Source organism: Callithrix jacchus, chromosome 5, assembly GCF_049354715.1.
Source record: "Callithrix jacchus isolate 240 chromosome 5, calJac240_pri, whole genome shotgun sequence".
Lineage (NCBI taxonomy): Eukaryota > Metazoa > Chordata > Mammalia > Primates > Cebidae > Callithrix > Callithrix jacchus.
Genome location: NC_133506.1, coordinates 44990350 through 45009433, shown reverse-complemented (window position 1 = coordinate 45009433; position 19084 = coordinate 44990350). Strand labels below are relative to the sequence as shown.

Genomic DNA, 19084 nt, shown 5'->3' with positions numbered 1-19084 from the left:
ATGACTTCTAGGCCCTCTTACTCTTTTGCCATTAAAAATCCTCTGAACTCTGACACCACTTCCTCTATTTCCTGGAGTTGGTGCTTCTCACCGCCCTGCCCTCCAACCATCTGTCCCCATCTTCCTGATTAGACCTCGGCCACCTCACTCTGGGCAGGACGTCTGTTTACTCTTTCTCAAGAGTAAACAGATTTGCTGGTTCGCTGGCTTTGTTAATCCCAAGTTTGGGACTCAAGACCAAGTTAGGTTTTCATTGAAAAATGACATGTGTTTCTCGCATTTGCAAGCACTGCATGGGCACAAAGTAATATACTCCATAGTTCTTTCTCAAACACAGGACCAGGCAGGGCAGGAAGGACTTGAGGCCGGCAACCACTATGTGCCAAGCGAGAGGCTGTTCTGGCTGAACTGCACCCCTGCCCTTCCCAGTAACACACATCCATCTATCCATTCATCCATCCATCCAGTCATCCACCTATCTAACTATTGGTCCCTCCATCCATTCATCTCATTCATCCATCCATCTATCCATCTGATCCATCCATCCATCGCATGCATCCATTCACCCCATCCATCCATCCCCACCCATCCATCGTATTAATCCATCCATCTATCCCATCCATTCATCTGTCAACTGTCCATCTATCCATCCATCCCATCCACTCACCCATTACCCATCCATCCATTCATCCATCTGCCTCATCCATCCATTTATCTCAACCATCCATTGATTGCATCCACCCATGGTGAGGTTTCTTTTTTTCTTTTTTTATAGAGGCGGGGTTCACCATGTTGGCCAGGATGATTTCGATCTCTTGACCTCGTGATCCGTTCGCCTCAGCCTCCCAAAGTGCTGGGATTACAGACGTGAGCCACCGCGCCCGGCCCTGTCCTTTCTGGAAAGTCCTACTGGGGGAAAAGGAAGCCCTTCTCTGGCTGCCTGCCCTCCGGGAGAAGCCGCGCTCCCTCAGGCTACAGGGCTCCGGGCGCCTGTGGACGCCCATTTTCGGCGCGCACCCGGAAGTCCCGTGCTCTGGCCCCGCCTTACTCGCCCCCTCCATCGCCCCGCCCTGCCTTGCTCCTCCGCCCCGCCTCTCCGCTCTGTCGTGCCTGCGTACTGGCACGTCGGCGCCCGGCCCCAGAGCGGCTGTTGCAGTTGGCCTCGGGCAGTCGGCCGGGGCGGCTGTTGCAGTTCGGCTGGCGCAGTGCGCGGCTCCCCTGGCTGCTGGGGAGCCGGTGGCGTACGCGGCGAGGGAGCGGGGACGGGGAGGCGCCTTCTGGCTGGGGCTGGGGTCGGCGAGAGCGCGAACGAGCGACGGCGGCACGGGCCTGTGGACGGCGGCATCAGCTGCTAGCAGGTAAGGTCCGCGCGTGGCGAGCGTGGGTCGTGCAGGCCCGTGAGAGGGTGCGGGTTGCGGGCGGGCCAGGGGTGCGGCGGCCGGGCCAGGGGCGCTGGTGAGCGCGACCCGCGCGGGGCCCGGCAGAGCACTGTCCTTCGGGCGGCGCCCACACCGGGCCCCGTGCCGGCCGGGCCGCGGCGGGGACCCGGGCGGGGCGGGCCTGGGCCTCCGGGCGGGCACGCGCTCCTTGTTCGCCGGCCCGTACTCCTCCGTCACCCCATCTCCGCCGGCACGCGCCAACATGGCCGCCACCCTCCTGTCCCCACTTCCTGGCCGCCGCAGACCCCTTAGCGCGCGCTTTGTTTGAAGCAGAGCTGGGAGGCCCGCGGGCGGGGCGGTGGGGCCGCGAAGTTGAACGCGGGGAGGGGGAGAGTTGCCTAATCCCGGGGCGGGGGGACGGGCGGGTTGGGTCACCCCAGGGACGCGGGCCTGCCCTCGGGCCACCTTCCTAGGCCCGGGGGATGGCCGTGGTCCTTGTAAGCTGTGGGTTGCCGGAACGCCCACCGGCCGGTCCTCGCGCCGGCGCAGCCCCCTTCCTGATGCGCGTGGTGAAACTTGCGTGCTCTGCAGAGAGCCAAGCGCTTTTCTTCTCCTGAGTGCCCTTGGATGTATTCGTCTAGGAATGTATGTGTTGAAATTTTTTATTGATTCATTTATTTTTCGAGACGGAGTTTCGCTCTTGTTACCCAGGCTGGAGTGCAATGGCGCGATCTCGGCTCACCGCAACCTCCGCCTCCTGGGTTCAGGCAGTTCTCCTGCCTCAGCCTCCCGAGTAGCTGGGATTACAGGTGTGCGCCACCATGCCCAGCTAATTTTTTGTATTTTTAGTGGAGACGGGGGTTTCACCATGTTGTCCAGGATGGTCTCGATCTCTTGACTTCGTGATCCACCCGCCTCGGCCTCCCAAAGTGCTGGGATTGCAGGCGTGAGCCACCGCGCCGGGCCGAATGTGTTGAAATTTGCAATGTGGGACTGACTGCGCATCCCCTCCGGTTTGGCTTTCTCCAGCATCTTACTGTAGCATTGATTGTGCGTTCTCGATTTTACAAAGGTTTCTTTTCAGTAATGACTTCAGTAATGTCAACCCATTCACATTTCAAAGTTTGTTTATGCAGTTGTTTTTACATTTCTTTTTTTATTTGTAATTTTTGAATTAGATTTTGTGTTTTTGGAGAGATTTTCCGTACGTGGTGGAAGTGTTTTTAATCTTAGTAAATAGGGATTATCACATTCATCAGAAAGCAATACCAGGAACATTTAAATGTTTTAAAGGCTTTCACTCTCCAGTGACTTGTGCGAAAGACGACGTTCATACTAAAACGGGAATACCTTTTTTTAATTGGAATTTTCTGGAAGGAATTCTGTGCAATCTGAAAAGATTGATGGAGGCTACAGTAATTGCTTTTTACATCGCTTTTGTTAAGCAGTGAAAACTAGGCGCACTTGGAGATTTCTACCTGGGCATACTGAGTTTTTGAACACCCTTGAAGTGAAATTTTGGAAAGAGCAGGTGAAATGAGGCTTCTTCCAAACCCCCTTCCCCCACCTCTGCTTGGTTAACTGGCGAACACCAAAATATTGTAATAGCTGGTAATTTACAGAACGTTGGTTATCAGATTTGATAATTATATATTCCGGTTGTACGATATGTGCATGTCAGAGTTACAGGTAGTAGGTCGTAGAGTCTTATGAAAAATACAATTCCTTTATAATCTTCTGAGTAGCGAAATGGTATCTGTTACAATGGTTATGAATTGTCAAGGCAATAGGGCCGGTATATGCCTTCAGTCATGTTTTTATGCCTGAAATCCAGGAAACAGTGTAAATGGATGTTTCCTGAAACAGCCATTGCAATGCCATATGTTTGTTGCTCATTGGTGTCCTTACAGTATATCTCAGATAATGGTGTGTCTCCCTTACTTGTGAACTGAAGGGTCATGGTATTGCTGAGGCTTGTGTGTGCCCCTCTGCATTTTGTGGGTAGTGTCTCAGATTTGGCTATCATATTTATAAGATGAGAGTTACTAATTTGGTTTTAACTGGAAGAAATGTAGGTAGTTTTCCCTTCCCAGTGACTTACCTCATTGCACGTAGTTACAGCGTGAATGGCTGCACTCCTTAATTGCTCGCTTCTTTTTTCTGGTGTGTTAGATACACATTCTTTTGGTTTATCATTTAAAATAATATTTGCTGAGAAAGCATTTAAATGTTAACACTGTGTTTATATTTATTGGATGCCTAATTAAATGTGTTTTCTTTCCCTTTTACTGAATGAAAAGAAATTGGAAGAAGAGAATCAACTATTTTGTGCAAGTATTTTGTTCAGGTTAGAAGACATAGTATTGTGAAACCAGTGTAGTCTCTGGAGTTAGACCTGGAGTCAGAATGTATATTTACCATACTAGAAAAAGGATGCTTGGAAGAATGGCCTTCCAAGTCAGAAGCATCTGGGTTGAAATTGAGCTCCACTCCCTACTGTGCCAAAGCCACGTAACTGATTCATCATGAAGGTTTTTTTTTTAATGTTACTTGAATATGTCAGTTTTATTGTTTTGGTATACACACATTTGTTACTGAAAATTGCAAAAATAGCACATTGAAAGTCCTTTTATTGGAGTTCATACTTTTGAAAACAAGAAACTTAAATTATACTGTAGCCAAACTACCCAGTGTTTCCTTTACATTCTTGCCCCACAAGTTGGTTTCCTCTGATTCTTGATGTTGGGCTTCATCTCACGGACTTCAGGCTTCTGACACACATGGGAATCTTAGGACCTACTGGCTCTTTGGGTCACGGCAGAGAGGAGAGCTAAAGTATGTTGAAGTTACTCAAACACATTTAAGCTACATAGGTCTCTTACAAATTACTGGTATCACGGTAGAAAGGAAAAGGTAACAAAAGACATCACAGAACTCTTTATTAAGATTATTGGTATACAGGCTGTCCTAGCATAGCGTAGCTTTCTCAGCCTGGTGCATAAAATTACCAGCAAGAAAAGTACAAGAATAATAGTGGTTGAATTGGCTTGGTGTCATGATTCCCTGTCACAGTGGTCTCAGGCTATGATCCACACAGAAACTGCAGCCACATTTGAATGGTTCTCTTCTTGATGAAGAATGGTTCTCTTCTTTGAGCTCCCATTAGGCCAGTGTCTACTAGTTCTTTTTCAAGCCAAGGAAATCTGTTGAGTAACAAATCTCAATTTTACCCTATTTTCTTTGTGCATAGATAGCAGTGTTCTTACTTGGCCTACTCCTAAGGCAAGCCATCTCTGATGTCCTGGAAGCTTCTCTTCTATCCAGTGGTTGGAATGAATCTTCTGGTAGAAGGCAAGGTGGGAATTTGGTACACGGGTTGAAAGTCGTGTTCCTAAGGTTCTCTATTGACATCTCTGAGCAGAAGAGAGGCCCCGGAGTCGTCCTGGAAATTTTCTTCAGTGAGCATTTATGAATACTCTGAGGTCAAGGTTGGGTTAAACTTCTGTGGTGTGTCAATGACATTTTAAAAATGTGAGGTTAGTTGAATCCTCAGAAGTGGAGTCAAGGGATAAGAGGGCCCAGGGCTTAGTGTATTACAGGGAAAATGTAACATTTCATAAGAGAAGCAAGTTGTGTATCTGTATGTTCTCACTTATGTTGAGATGTTATATATCTGCTTTAAACATTTGCATAGAAATACATTGCTAAATTTCTAGCAGTCTTTTCCTTTTACTAATGTATACTACTTTACATCTTTGTGGGATACATATGATGAATACTTGTTTTTGTTTGTTTGTTTTGTTTTTTGAGACGGACTTTATTCTTGTTTCCCAGGCTGGAGTGTAATGACACGATCTCAGCTCACTGCAACCTCCACCTCCCGGATTGAAGCCCTCTCCTACTTCAGCCTCCCGAGTAGCTGGGATTACAGGCATGTGCCACCACACCCAGCTAATATTTTGAATTTTTAGTAGAGATTTTGTTTCACCGTGATGGCCAGACTAGTCTTGACCTCCTGACCTCAAATGATAAACCCCTCTTGGCCTCCCAGAGAGCTGGGATTATAGGCGTGAGTCACCCTGCCCGGCCTCATATGAATACTTGTTACCTGCGTAGAATGTGTGATGATCAAGTCAGGGTACGTGGAGTATTCATCACCTTGAGTATTTATCTTTTTTTTTTTTTTTTTTTGTTTAAGACGGAGTGTTGCTGTTTTCCAGGCCGGAGTGCAGTGGTGCAATCTCGGCTTGCTGTAACCTCTGCCTCCCTAGTTCAAGCAGTTCTCCCGCCTCAGCCTTTGGAGTAAGCTGGGATTGAGCCATGCACCACTACGCTGGGCTAATTTTTGTATTTTTAATAGAGACAGGGTTTCACCATGTGGTCCAGGCTGGTCTGGAACCCTGACCTCAGGTGATCCGTCTGCCTCAGCCTCCCAAAGTTCTGGGATTACAGGTGTGAGCTACCGTGCCTGGCCGAGATTTATCTCTGTGTGCTGGTAACATTTCTAGCCTTCTATTTCACCTACTTTGAAATATACAATAGGTGTTTGCTAACATATTGCAAGTATGTCGCGCCCTTGCACTCCAGCCTAACTATGGTGACCGTACTCTGCCATAGAAACATTAGCATTTACTGTTTCTAACTGTACATTTGTACCCATTAACCAACCTCTCTTCCTCACCCCCATCCCATCCCAGCCTCTGATAACTGCCATTGTATTCTCTGTTTCCATGAGGTCAACTTTTTTTGGTTGTCGTGGTCGTTGTTTTTAATTCCCACATGTCTGTGAGAATGTGTGATGTTTTTCTTTCTATGGCTGGCCTGACTTATTTCACTTAACATAATGACCTCCACCTTCATCCATGTTGCTGCAAGCAATGCGCTTTCGCTTTGGTGTTTTTTTCTGGCTGAAGAGCGTTCCATTTGTATATATGCCACGTTTTCCTTGCCTGCTCGTTGGTGGATACTTGGGTTGATTCCATATCTTTGCTGTTGTCAATAGTGCTATGATAAACACGTGAGTGCACACTGATTTGATATGCTGATTTCTTTTATGTTGGTTAAATAGCCAGTGGTGGGATTGCTGGATCGTGTAGTGGTTTTGTTTTTAGTGTTTTGAGAAATCTCCGTACTGGTTTTCATCACGACGTTGCTGATTTCCAGTCCCACCTCGGTGTGTAAGAGTTCCCTTTTCTCCGCATCATGTCAGCATCTGCTGTTTGTATTTTTGAGAATAGATACCCTAACTGTGGTAAGGTGGTAGGTATCTGGTTGTAGTTTTGATTTGCACTTACCTGGTGAATACCGATGTCAGCATTTTTTAATGTATCAGTTGGCTATTTGTATGTTTTCGATGTCCTTCACCCATTTTTTCGTGGGATTATTTGTCGTTTTTAATTGTCGGTTATTTGAGCTCGTTACAAGTTCTGAATTTTAGTCCTTCATCATGAATAGTTTGCACACGTGGTTTCCCGTTCAACATGTTGTCTCTTTGCTCTGTCGTTTGTTTTCTTTGCTGTGCAGAAGCTGATTGAAAGAGATGTATTGGCACGTAATCCCAGCAGGTTGGGAGGCTGAGGTGAGTGGATTGCCCGAGATGGGGCTGTGAGACCAGCCTGGCCAACGTGGTGAAACCCCATGTTTACAAATGATACAGAAAAATTAGCTTGGTGCGTTGGTGGCCATCTCCCGGGTTCAAGCAATTCTCCTGCCTCAGCCTCCCAAGTAGCTGGGACTACAGGAGCCTGCCGCTATGCCTGGTTAATTCTTTTTTTTTTTTTTTTTTTGGTAGGAGTTTTGCTCTTGCCGCCGAGGCTGTAGTGCAATGGCACCATCTTGGCTCACCACAACCTCTGCCTCCCGGGTTCAAGTGATTATCCTGCCTCAGCCTCTGGAGCAGCTGGGATTAGCCCAGCTAATTTATTTTTATTTTTGAGGTGGAGTTTTGCCGTCGTTGCCCAGGCTGGAGTACAATGGTGCTATCCCGGCTCACGGCAACATCCGCCTCCTGGGTTCAAATCTGTGTCTGTATCGATTCCACACAAGAGTTCAGTCATCATATGGGAAGTGAATCATAGCTGTGGGGGGGCTCCATGCAGGACCCCACGTGCCCCTGAGGCCAGTCCCTGTGGCCACAGCAAGGAGCATCTGCTTCCGCCAGTTGGGCAAGAGTCTTTCCTGTCTAGAAATGGGCAGAAGGACTTCCCCTGCTCCCCACCCACCGTCGTATCCCAAACACACCCGTGTGGATGGATGCCTCGACATCTCCCCTCAGCCCAGGGCCTGAGCTCTTCCTGATGAGGGTTTAGCAGGAGTGACCGCCTCTCCCCGGGTCCATGTTGCGGGCAGCTGCCTTCTCCTCAGCTCCTGTGGGGCAGAACAAGAGCCAGACAGCTCTCAACATCCCAGGATGTTCCAGGGATGCTGCTAACTAAAGCAGTCGGGGCCTTGTGGGTGAGCGGTGGGAGGGATGAGGGTTTCCTCGGCATCTGTCAGTTCCTGGAGCATCTGAAGGGGCAACCTACATCTGGAGGGACGAGTGGGGCTGGCATGGCAGCCGTGGGTACCCAGTGCCTGGCATCTCCAGGTCCCTCTGCACTCCTTCACAGACCCCCTCCACTGAGCAGCACAGCCCTGAGGACAGAGGCAGCAGCCCGGAGAGAATTTCCAACACAAGTGTATTTATTCAGATTTACAGAGGAGACTCCCAAGGTATTGCTCCCCTCCCTCCCGCCCTTCCCTTTCCCACCCTTTCCCATCAAGCTAAGGCCCAGCAAGGTCAGCACTGGCAGAGAAGTCTTTGAGGCACCTGATGCCCTGAGGGTCCGAGAGTTGAGAGCCCCACCCTTGGGGATTGGCACCAGAGAGCCTGCCCTGTCCTTCTACTGGCTACGATGCTGCTTTTTCTTGCTCTTAGAGAGCAAGGGGTCACCATTTCTCTTTGGAGACTGTGAGGTGTTAGGTGGCCCCCAAGCCGAGGATTGTGCCCCAGAGACTCTGAGCCCAGGCCTTAGGTGGGGCGTCTGAACAGCAGGGGATAGGCCTCTGCAGAGAGCTCGCTTCTTGGAGGTGGTGGCAGGAGCGGGAGCCGGTGCTGGTGCTGGGCTGAGGCCTCTTCTCTTTGCCCTTCGGGACTGAAGAGCTCCCTGGGGTCCCCGCCCTTCTGGACTGAGAAGGCCCGAGGCAGGGACAGGGCTCTGGGACAGCTTCCAGGGCCGCAGCTTGTAGTGGGTCCCCACGACAGAAACCATGCCAGGGATCTCCCTCTCCTCCCCACTTGACCGCTTACACAGCCTGCGTGACTCCTTGACAGGAGAGGCTCCAGGGAGACCCCAGGTGTCCTGGGTCCCCACGCCTGGGCAGGTGGGTCTCGGGTCCTGGGGAGGAGAGTCTGGCCGGGCGGCCCTGAGCCTGCCAGAATCCAGCCTCTCCAAAAGCACCACCGGGTTTTTGGCCACCCCAATGCACACTCTGCCTTGTCCCTGAGGGTCCCGGGCAGCCGTCCGGGGTGGGCAGGTTTCCATGCTGACCCCTTGTTGGGGGCCAGGGACCTCTCTCTCTGCTCCTTGGCTGGCTGCAGACTTAGGAGAGAGGGAGTCCAGCTGGGTGGTGCCATGACTAGGGGCTGCCCTCTTATGCCGTTCCTCCTCCAAGGATTGGAGGCGCTTCTCTGCTACCTGCGGGAGGAAACGGGGTATTTTCTGGCGCTGCCCCACGTGTGAACAGGGCCCAGGGTGGTGGAGACCAAGGCACTTGGGCGGCAGGCAGGGAAGCCTGAGGCAGCTGGGCTTTCTGTCAGAGACAGAGGGTGTGTCTCTGCCAGGCATCTTGCTGGGCCTCACTGCAGTTTGCATCCTGACTCCCCTCCCTGGCTCCTCTCCATCCTGCTCCGTCTGAACCTGCACCTCCCCACCTCGGAGCAGCCCCCCAAGAAGCCGAGCATCCCCCAGAGAGTTGGGGTAGGCAGTCAGGTGGGGCACCTGGGTTCCCCTCCCTCCCTGCTCTACCTGGGCAAGGGTGAGTCCTTCCTCCTGCTCCAGCTCCTGGCTTAGGGCCAGGAAATCCATCTTTGGATCTGGAGAAAGCAATTCCTCCAGGAATCGGGGGTGAATGACGGCCTCCACCTGGAAACAGAAAGAAGATGGAGGAGCATGAGGTTCCCGGGCAGGGAGTAAGGTGGAGCCAAGGACACCTGGAGGAGATGCAGAAAGCAGTGAGCGCCTTGCCCCCACCCTTCGGAGCTGTGTTATATCAGGGCGACCACCAGCTCCACACACAGACCACAGACCTGGTAGCCTACACAGATGCAGAGACACACAAACCGCACACAGACACACAAACAGGCCCACATATGACACAGGAAAATAGACACAAGTAACATACACACTTCACACTCACACCCACACACACACACTCACATGCACAGACCCTCAAATGGACGGCAACAAACACAGCCATCTACTGTGGAGTGGCTAGGGAACAGAGCTTAATTCCAAAGACCTGCGAGTGCCACCCCCTGGAATCCCGCAGACCCCAGCACTTGAGGCCAGCCCACCTTAGTGACGAAGTCTTTCTGGGAGCACAGATTGTTGACGTAGCTCAGGACGCCTGGGTCTAGAAGCATCCCATCCCCTTGCTGCTTCTCTTCGCCCTCTTCCCATTGTCCCTCAAGCTCCCCTGTGGCCCCAACGGGAGTCCCCAGCAGCTCCTCCATGATGTCCACATACTCCTGCACCACTTGAGGGGGTATCTCCTCGGGGGCCTTGGTCTCCGCCGTCTGCTGGGGCCTGGGTGGTGGCAGGTGGGCCTTGGTCTCTGCTGGCCGCTGGGGCGTATGTGGTGGCAGGCAGGCAGGCGGGGCCTTGGGGTCGGCCTTGCTGGGAAGGTCCACTGAGGCAGGGAGGGAGGAGGATGGGCATGGTGAGGGCTGCTCCTCCTGCCTGCATCACACAGGGGAGGGCAGGGCTCAGGGACCCGAAGTGGGTCCCAGCTGGGTCAGGACCACCTGAACCACAGCGCCCCTGGAAGAGATGCCATAGGCGGGGCACCTGTGAGACAGCATCATTTTGGAGGAAGCTTGGAGTCACTGATAGATGCTAAGTACTCTACCCGCTCATCTCTGCTTCCTGGGCAGATTGTTGAGTTTTTGAATGGTGAGGGGAGAGAGTAGCTAGGAAACGTGACCAGGTGAATACCCACTTCACGACCACGGGCAGCCCAGCACCCCCCGCCCCGGCTCCCCTGAGCTGTCTTGTTGGAAGGAACAAATCCCTCTCTTGAAGGGAGGCATGGGGTATGGGGACAGTGGCCTCCCTTGGCCCCTCTGGCCTTTGCTGTGGCTCCTGTAGGAATGTGGGAAGCCGTTACCTGGCTCCTTGACCACCTCAGGTGCTGACGGTCCCTGAGGTTCAAGCCTCGGCAGGGCTGGAAGAGGCCGGCCCTGGGGCCCCATCATCCACTGCAACTTCTGAATCTGCATCTCCTCAGCCTCAAACTCCAGGAACCTGGGGTGAAGAAGGTGCAGGCCTTGCTGAGAGGGTCCAGGGCTTTCTGAGTTAAGTGAGGGCTACAAGGCCCAGGAGGGCACCACAGTTTCCCCTACTCCAGCCTTCAGCTGGCCAGGGGTGGGGTTTCTGGCAGAAGGTGTCCACGATGTTGCCCAGATGCAGGAGTCCTGAGGTTGGGACTGTGGGTTCCTGAAGGATCACCCGGGAAGACGAGGCCTGGGAGACCCCTGGTCGGGAGGAAGCAAAAGCTGGGCCCAAAAGACAGGGCCCCTTTCCCCTGAGGCTGAGGCTGCTGTCTTTGTGTCTTAAAGGAGGGGACTACGAGGAGCAAAAGCAGGCAGGCCAGAGATGGGTCTCAAGGTGTCCTGGACGCAGGTCTCCCCTGACCCAGTGCAGGTGTCTCCACTCCTGGCCAGGCTGGGATAGGTGAAAACCGTCTTCTGGCCACTGCTGTCAGGAGAGTGCACCCCGCTCTGCCTATAGTTGCCAGAGCCCCTTCTCCCCATCCTCACATCTGTCGGTGATCTCCTTTAGGCTGCTCCCTCCCTGACCCTTAGTGTCAGGCAGGGGTTGGCCCACCAGGGCAGGATAGAGACCCCAGAGCACTGTAGGAGGGAGGAGCAGCTTCGTGAGGGCGCCAGGGGCCCAGGAAGGCCTGTGTTTGTCCACACCCTTCTCATGCTCCACGCTGAAAAGTCACCACGGCCACCGGGCCTCTGTCACCCTCTCTCACCCTGCCGTGTGGGCTCTGCTCCTGCACCCCAGACTCACTTTGCCGCCATCTGGTAGAAGATCTTGCGTTCAGAGTTGCTTGTGTGCTGCCATTCCCGCATGGCCCACCGCAGTCCCTCCTCCATGGTCATGCTGGGCTTCCGCCGGGCCAGGGATCTGAGAACCGGGCTGTAAGGCGGTGCGGTCAGTCCCAGTCCGTGAGCCTACCCTCCATCCCAAGCCCGCCTGGTCCCAACACCGGGTCCCTGTCCTGTTCTCCCCCACGTGGGTGGGATATGCCTCCCAAGATGAGTCACACAAGCCACCGGCTGGCCTCTCCAACTGCCCCTCGAGTCCTCAGTGTTACCGTGTTGACAAGGGAACTCAGTACTACGGGTGGAACGTGAGTGTCCCCATCATTCCTGTGCTGAAGCCCTAAGCCCCGGTGTTTCAGTGCTTGGAGTTCATCAGGGTTAGAGCAGGCCATGAGGGTGGGTTCCCATCATGGCATCCGAGCCCCGATAAGGGCAGGAGGAGACACCAGGGCTCTCCCTTTTAGCCGCAAGAGGACATCATAGCCAGAGGGAGCCCTCTGCATCCAGGGCACCAGTGTTCTGTCGCCTTGATCTGGGACTTCCGGCCTCTGGAACTGGGAGACGTGAATGTGTCCCGGTAAAGCACCCAGTCTATAGGACTTGTTATGGTAGAGTCTGAACTGGCTGAGACAGCGCACACACAGAATGACCGGGGAGCGAGGGTTAACGTGCAGGTTCCAGGGCCCCAGGACTGAGGGTTTAACCAGCTTCCTGGGGACTGTGGAGCAAGGCAGCAAGGCAGCCCCTGGGGACGCAGCCTCAGGGTCCTGGAGAGGAGCAGAAACCAGAACCAAGGCAGAGCGGCATCGAAGCCCAGTCCACGCCAAGCCTGTGAGCCCGGGGCGACTCCACTCTGAGAATCAGGGTCCCCCTGTTCACCTGGACTCAGCTCCAAGGGAGAATGCAAGCAGTTCCAGGATTCAGGGTGGCAAGATTTTTTGGGACACAGATGGGGCCTCCATAACACCTGCACCCTGGGCAGGGGACTTGGCTAGGGGACTGGCCAATGTGTTGCCTGGTGGGTGTGTTCAAGCTCCCGTGGAGTACGGGTTTGCTCATCGCGGGGGACACGGGGTCACAGAGGCACTGCAGGATGGAGAGAGGGAGGACTGGGACTGAATCAACAAACTCTGAGATGCTGGCATTGCTGCCTCAGTCACCACAGTCCACGGCCCTGGGCTGCCGGGCTCGTGGTGGTGCACTCAGAGCTATCACTGGAGCCGGTGGCTTTGGGGAGCGCTGTTCTAGATGGCCTAGTCCTGATCATGATAGTAATGGGGGTGGGGGGTGGGCGGTAATCATAACAGCTGTCATGTGATGTGGTCACAGCACGTGCTGGGCACCGTGCTACATGCGTCCTGTGTGAGCTCAAGTCACGTCTTCACCATCCTCTGAATGAAGCATCATTGTCCCTTTTTCTAGAAGGGATCAAGGGCAAAGCTGCAGATACCTGCCCAGTAAGAAAGGATTGGCTGGACTCATGGGACAGTGAGGGGCAGGTGGGGTGACGCCCCCTGAGAGTGTGTCCTGAGCGGCAGCCAGATGAATGTTGCTGAAAGTGTGCGCTTCCGTAGCTCCACCCGTCGCCTTCCAGACCTCCCCGCAAGATCCCCTGAAGAGCGTGACCTCCCGTCCATTCGGCAGCCTTTTGTATGGGTGAGCTGCAGGATGAGCTCTGGAGCCCCGAGGACACTCACATGAAGAAACAGGAAAGCGCTTCCGTGTCCGGACTCTGGGGAAGGTGCCTCCGGGCCAGGGGCTTGTAGCGCTGCCAGAGTCGGAAGTTCTCATACACGCTCTTGGGGTTGCGGGAGTCGTCCGGTTGGGCCTTGGCCTGGGAGGGAGCCTGGCTGCCCTCTCTGTGAGCCCCTTGTGGCCATGGACAAGCATTCCCTGGGACCATGATGGGGGCCAGCTGGGGAGCCGGTGGTGGTGCTGGAGGAGGAAGGCCCTGGGACCAGCCTCCCTCGCAGGCCTGGGTGCCCCCACGGATGTGGGCAGCCATAGCGGGCACCACAGGGGCAGATGCCAGGGGTTGGGGAGGTGGACACGCGACGCCCTGACAGACGGCACCTGGATCCCACCAGACCAGGGGGGCCCGAGTTAGGACCAAGGTCTGTGCCCGAGGGGCGTTCACAGGCCCCACTGCTGTCATCATCTGGCCAAAGACGTTTGAAGCCGCAGTCCAGTTTTGGCCGCGGCCATCCTGTCCTGCCACCAGGGGGTTCCCGGGGAGGGCGGACAGCACCAGAGGGCCGGCTGGAGGAACCACTACAGTCACGAGGGGCAGCCCGTGTGCTGGGCCGGGAGCAGGTGTGGCGGAGGACAGATCCGTGAACACTGGTACGGAGGCGCCAGGATTCTCGGTCACACCCAGTTTCGGCACTGGGCATGCTGTGGAGACAAAGGAAAGAGGTGAATGAGCTGGGGTCTCCAGGTCTGCCGTAGTCACTGGGGAATCAGAGGGGTGTCCTACAGCTGAGGGCGTGTGACAGGGAAACTCTGCATCTTGCAAGTGTCCCCGAGTGTGCATCGCGTGCTCTGTTCCTTCTCCACAGGAGGGTCGCTTCACTACAGAGCCTGGCATTTAGCCAAGATTGCACCACTGCATTCTAGCCACGGTGACAGAGGAAGACTCCGTCTTGAAAAAGAAACGGTGAAAGAAAACCACTGGATGGAAATCTCTCCCAAGCCAGCACCCTGTGAACCCTGAAGATAACCCAGACGTATCACATCCAGCGTGCAAGTGATTGCTCCGGCACCATGCCCAGCAAGTGCGAAACATGGGTCAGAGTCAGGCTACACTTTGCTCAGTGCTCGGTGGTTCTGGCTGCCACTCGGGAAACTGTTCCCAGGGAGCAGGTCTGAGAAGCAGTGGTGGAGTTCCCTGAGATAACTGTCATCGCGTAGCCAGCAAGAGCGGCAGCGGCCCAGGATTGGAGCACAGCCAGCAAGTGGTGAGCAGTGGGGCTGTCAGGGGAGGTGTCCTGGGATTTTCACAGCTGCGGGTCACGTTACAGTAGGTCGTGGGACGACGAGCCCATCTCTGGTCCTTTTTCTTTGAGCTCCCAGAAACTGAATATAGTAACCACAGGCCGGGTGTCGCAAAGGCGTCTGGAGCTCATCCCTGTTCACTAGGACCTCATGCAATCTCCAGTCAAGGGGCATAGGGATACAGCACATGCACCTCATCAGTCAGGACACACATCCTAGTTGAATAATAACAGTCATAAGATGACCCTCTTCCTATTTGTGTGGTACTCTCCTTCCTCGACTGAAAAGGAAACCAGTCTTTCCAGACCCTTCCACTGAGAACCAGCAAGAGTCCACACCTGTCCCCTTTTGATGAAGTAGTAGACATGGAATAGAAGCAATTCTTCCTCTCCACGGTAACACAAAGTGCGGAGGACAGGCCATGAGCTAGCAGACAAGAGGAAGTGGGTCTGAAGACCTGAGTTTCCCCAAAAGGATGAATAATTCAGAACAAGCTGGGAAGCCCAGGCCATGTTGCCTGAACTTCCCCAACTGCCGCCACCCCAGGTAAAGCCAACAGCCACCTGAACTGACAGAGAAGCCACCTGTGGGGAGGGAGCTGAGAGGCTGCGGCAGTTACAGTGGCCCCAGCCTCGCCCACCCAGAGGCTGTCACTGCATGCTCTGTCACAGCCAACATACCCAACGGTTTTCTGGCCGAGACCACTTCTCCGCACTCCTCCCTGAGATCCAGAAAACTCCAGTCCAAATCCCTCTGAACACTATGGAAGGGCACCTTCCAGGTGCCTGAAGACACAACACGTGGCTCACAGGCTTGCCTGTCATCCTCCCTGGGCCACCAGCACAACTCGATCCCAAATCCCACCACTCCCTACAAACAAATGGTGACGTGACCTGTCCCCCTCTAGAGAGAATCAATACATCCACTCCATTTTTTCCCCTACATGGTGTATTCCCCCCAGGCATCTTGGTCCACTTCCAAGGAGCCGTCCTCCCTAACCACAGACTCAGGGTGCCATGGCCCTCCCCAGGTGTGGTGTCTTTAGGGACATCCAGATCTCCCTCCCTCCCTCCCTCCCTTTCTCCCTCCCTCCCTCGACACTAGCCCTACCAACTGTCCCCTGGGGCTGTGTGAAATTTGAATTCCCAAGGATTTGAAACATGGCAGAGACTTGGATGATGCCCCTGTCCCTACAGACTCACCTCCATTTGAAGCCATCCCCTCAGGCTGTCTGACAGTTTCCGAAATGAAGAGTCAAGGGCAGGACCCAAAGAGTGACCTGCCTTCAACAGATTCTCCTGAGTTCAGGTAGATCGGTGAAAATTTGAAAGTGAGTAGGTTTAGAATGTAGGACCCCAGACATTCTGCAGAGGGGGAGGGGCGGCGCAGCAGATACCGGTAGGGGTGGGGAACATTCTGTGAAGGGCTCCAGCCAGTAGGCAAGAACTGAGGTCTCCTTCCAGCCGGAGGGCAGCAGCGCAGACTCTGTACGCCTCTTTAGGCAAATTTTAAGTTATCCCTCTGGGTCACAGCACAAAGCTTCAACCTGCTGTCCCCTTTACTTCCATTCTTTGTCAGCAGACCTACTTTTGTGTCCCTCAACCCATGCTTCTTCCCACTTGGGCTCTTTCCCACTCTCGATGAATCTCAACAGGGGCTACAGGTCCTGAACGCAATTTAGCACACTTCCTAAGAACCCTTGTGTTTGTCAGACGATCCACGTCTGGATCCTCTGCCTGCTTCAGGCAGAAACCCTTTGCTAGAAAGCCTCAGTCTGGGAAAGAGTGGCTGTGCAGCCAGAAAGCCTTTCATTTTGTTTCCCAGCATGTTGTGCTGGTACTAAATGTTTATTTTTTTTATCTTTTAAATGATTTTAATTTAACCAAGCAATACTTTTGCATGGTTCCAGATTCAAATTGTGCACAGTGGAATAGGCAGTGACCAGTCTTTCTCCCACGTTTTTCCTGTCCACAACATTTTCTTTCCTGTAACAAACGAGTATTCTGATTCTTTTTCATGTTTCCAGAGATATATTATACAAACAAAAGGATAAGGAAGGTATTTTTGCTGTCTGCAAGTGCTTTCAGGTCTTTTTGGGTGAAAGATATATATATATATATATATATATATATATAGATGCATATATTTTTTCTTGAGACGGAGTTTCTCTGTTGATACCCAGGCTGGAGTGTAACGGCGCGATCTCGGCTCACCGCAACCTCTGCCTCCTGTGTTCAAGCAGTTTTCTCCTGCCTCAGCCTCCCGAGTAGCTGGGACTACAGGTGCGCGCCACCACGCCCAGGTAAGTTTTGTATTTTTAGTAGAGACGGGGTTTCACCTTGTTGACCAGGATGGTCTCGATCTCTTGACCTCGTGATCCACCCGCCTTGGCCTCACAACGTGCTGGGATTATAGGCGTGAGCCACTGTGCCCGGCCCAGAGCTGATTTCTTACACGCAGCCCTCTTCCACTGTGCAGCTCACCTCGATCTTAGCTGAGAAGATTGATGGAGAGCAATTCAAGCAAAATCATGGTAAACTTACCAAAACAACATCCCCAGTAGTGGGGATTAGAGGTGTGCACCGCCACACGCAGCTAATTTTTTTTGTGTTTTTCATAAAAGATGGGGTTTCACTGTTGGCCAGGCTGGTCTCGAACTCCTGAGACCTCAGGTGATCTGCCTGCCTCGGCCTCCCAAAGTGCTGGGCTTAAAGGCGTGAGGCACTGTGACTGGCCTATTAACGCTAACTTCTCAGTTACTCCTTTCCATTTCCTCTTTTGTATTCCTGTTTGCAAACGCTTTGTATCCTTCTATCAAGATCATCTGTGATATTGACTGACTTAATTGGCATCTCCCTTTTGTTTTACAGGCGATGGCCAAAAAATGAGCAAATGGACAAAGAATCATCCAGATCCAGTTTTTATCATCCAGAAGTATGGTGCCGATGCGCTCAGGTACAAACTGGTGCTTTGCCTTGTGTGTATTTATTGTTTTTTATGTAAGCGTCTCCTATACTATTAGTCAGAATTCTTAGATTTGGTATAGTTAGGTTTTTAGGAACACATTTGGGCGTCATGTTGGTATGCTTGTTGATCTTCAACTCCCCAAATAGTTTTCTAGATAATAAAGGCATTTTTAAACCTTGAGGTCTGTTTGGGGAAGAGGACCTCTGTTGGGTGTGGTCGGGCTGTCCAAGTCCTCCCCAGGCTAGATGCGGATTGCCTCTGCCTTACTTCCTTTCTGGGTTCCCTGTCTTGGTATTCGAATTCTCTTTCATCATCGATTTTAATTTTGTACCTACACAGCCATGTCAGATATATCTGTGCTGGAGCTAAGAGATCTGTGCTAGAGCCTGCTTGTGCTTGTGGTGCTGCCACAAGAGAGAGAAAGCAGGACATGAGTTGTGTGTGCGGAGCAGGGTCTTAAGATCAAGGAGGATTTTGCACAGGGCGGGATAGAACATTCCGGGTAACACAAACAGCTTTAGCATGGCAGCTACTTCTCAGTACTTATTTTCAGTTTGCGGACAGTCATTTAGTCCTAGACAGTTTGACTGTCCTTCCTTCCTGAGGTTTAAAGTAACCAAACCCTGCACTTTGTGACAAGGTTTTAAACTATCTCTCAATTCTTCATTACTGTTTGGTGCCGAGAAGTAATGTTTTCCTAAACTCTCTTCGGTTCACTCAAAACATAATTGAGGACTTAACGTCCTACATTGGTGCTTATCTTGAAAATAATGCTGAAAATCAGAAATTGACATTGCCGACAGGCTTTGGGATTTTTGTTTTTGTTTAAGTGATTTAAAAAGTTTATTTTTCTATAGCAGCTTACCCCAATGTGCAAGTGTTTAACTGATTGTTCATTCCTAGGAAGAAGAAGAAATAGAATTTCTCTACAGTGAGAACACGGTTAGAAAAAGCCCCAACGTTATAGAGCAGTTGATCCTGTCCTTCCTGCAGTCTCTCATTGGCTTTTGAGACTGAAATGGCAGGTGAGTGTCTCTTGGTGTGTCCTTTCACAACTACTCTCTTTGTAACTGCCCTTTTGGTATGTATCTGTCTATAAACATAGTGGAAAGATAGAGAGATACAGAAAATGAAATGACGACTTCCTTTCACCTCTCAAATGTAGTTTTGTTAAGGCTTGTTAGTTGTTGGGATCTCTTTGTTTCAAGGCCCTGGGGAAACCTGGCTTGGTGGCTCACACCCGTAATCCCCAGCATTTTGGGAGGCCGAGGCAGATCACCTGAGGTTAGAAGTTCCAGACTAGCCTGGCGAACATTGGTGAAATCCCATCTCTATTAAAACTATATTAAAGAAAAAGTTAGCTTGCCATGTAGGTGGGCATGTGTAGCCTCCCAGCTGCTCAGGAGGCTGAGGCAGGAGAATCGCTTGAATC

The 19084-nt window shown here is 52.4% G+C and overlaps 2 protein-coding genes across 12 annotated transcripts in view; one reads left to right on the top strand and one right to left on the bottom strand.

Moving 5' to 3' along the window:
- The first annotated feature begins 1152 nt into the window (after positions 1 to 1152).
- Positions 1153 to 19084, top strand: part of LOC144582493 (isoleucine--tRNA ligase, cytoplasmic-like) — a 55785-nt gene continuing 37853 nt past the window's right edge. For all 10 annotated transcript variants that reach the window (XM_078371938.1, XM_078371941.1, XM_078371947.1 and 7 more), the window contains exons 1-5: positions 1153 to 1358; positions 14250 to 14648; positions 16868 to 16987; positions 17556 to 17640; positions 18556 to 18677. The gene's annotated coding sequence lies outside the window, so the exon portion shown is untranslated. The remainder of the gene's footprint in view (positions 1359 to 14249; positions 14649 to 16867; positions 16988 to 17555; positions 17641 to 18555; positions 18678 to 19084) is intronic.
- On the bottom strand, positions 8141 to 15991 carry LOC100386769 (NUT family member 2G). Of its 2 annotated transcripts, XM_035298876.3 has the most exons (6): positions 15888 to 15991; positions 13389 to 14085; positions 11657 to 11785; positions 10746 to 10882; positions 9934 to 10268; positions 8141 to 9502 (listed from the first exon to the last, which is right to left on the bottom strand). In XM_035298876.3, the coding sequence occupies exons 1-6, from the start codon at positions 15901 to 15903 to the stop codon at positions 8261 to 8263; spliced, it is 2556 nt and encodes an 851-aa protein (XP_035154767.3). In that variant the 5' UTR covers positions 15904 to 15991; the 3' UTR covers positions 8141 to 8260. The 2 variants fall into 2 exon arrangements, with proteins under 2 accessions (XP_035154767.3, XP_035154766.3); XM_035298875.3 differs by lacking the exon at positions 15888 to 15991 and having other exon boundaries at positions 13389 to 14278.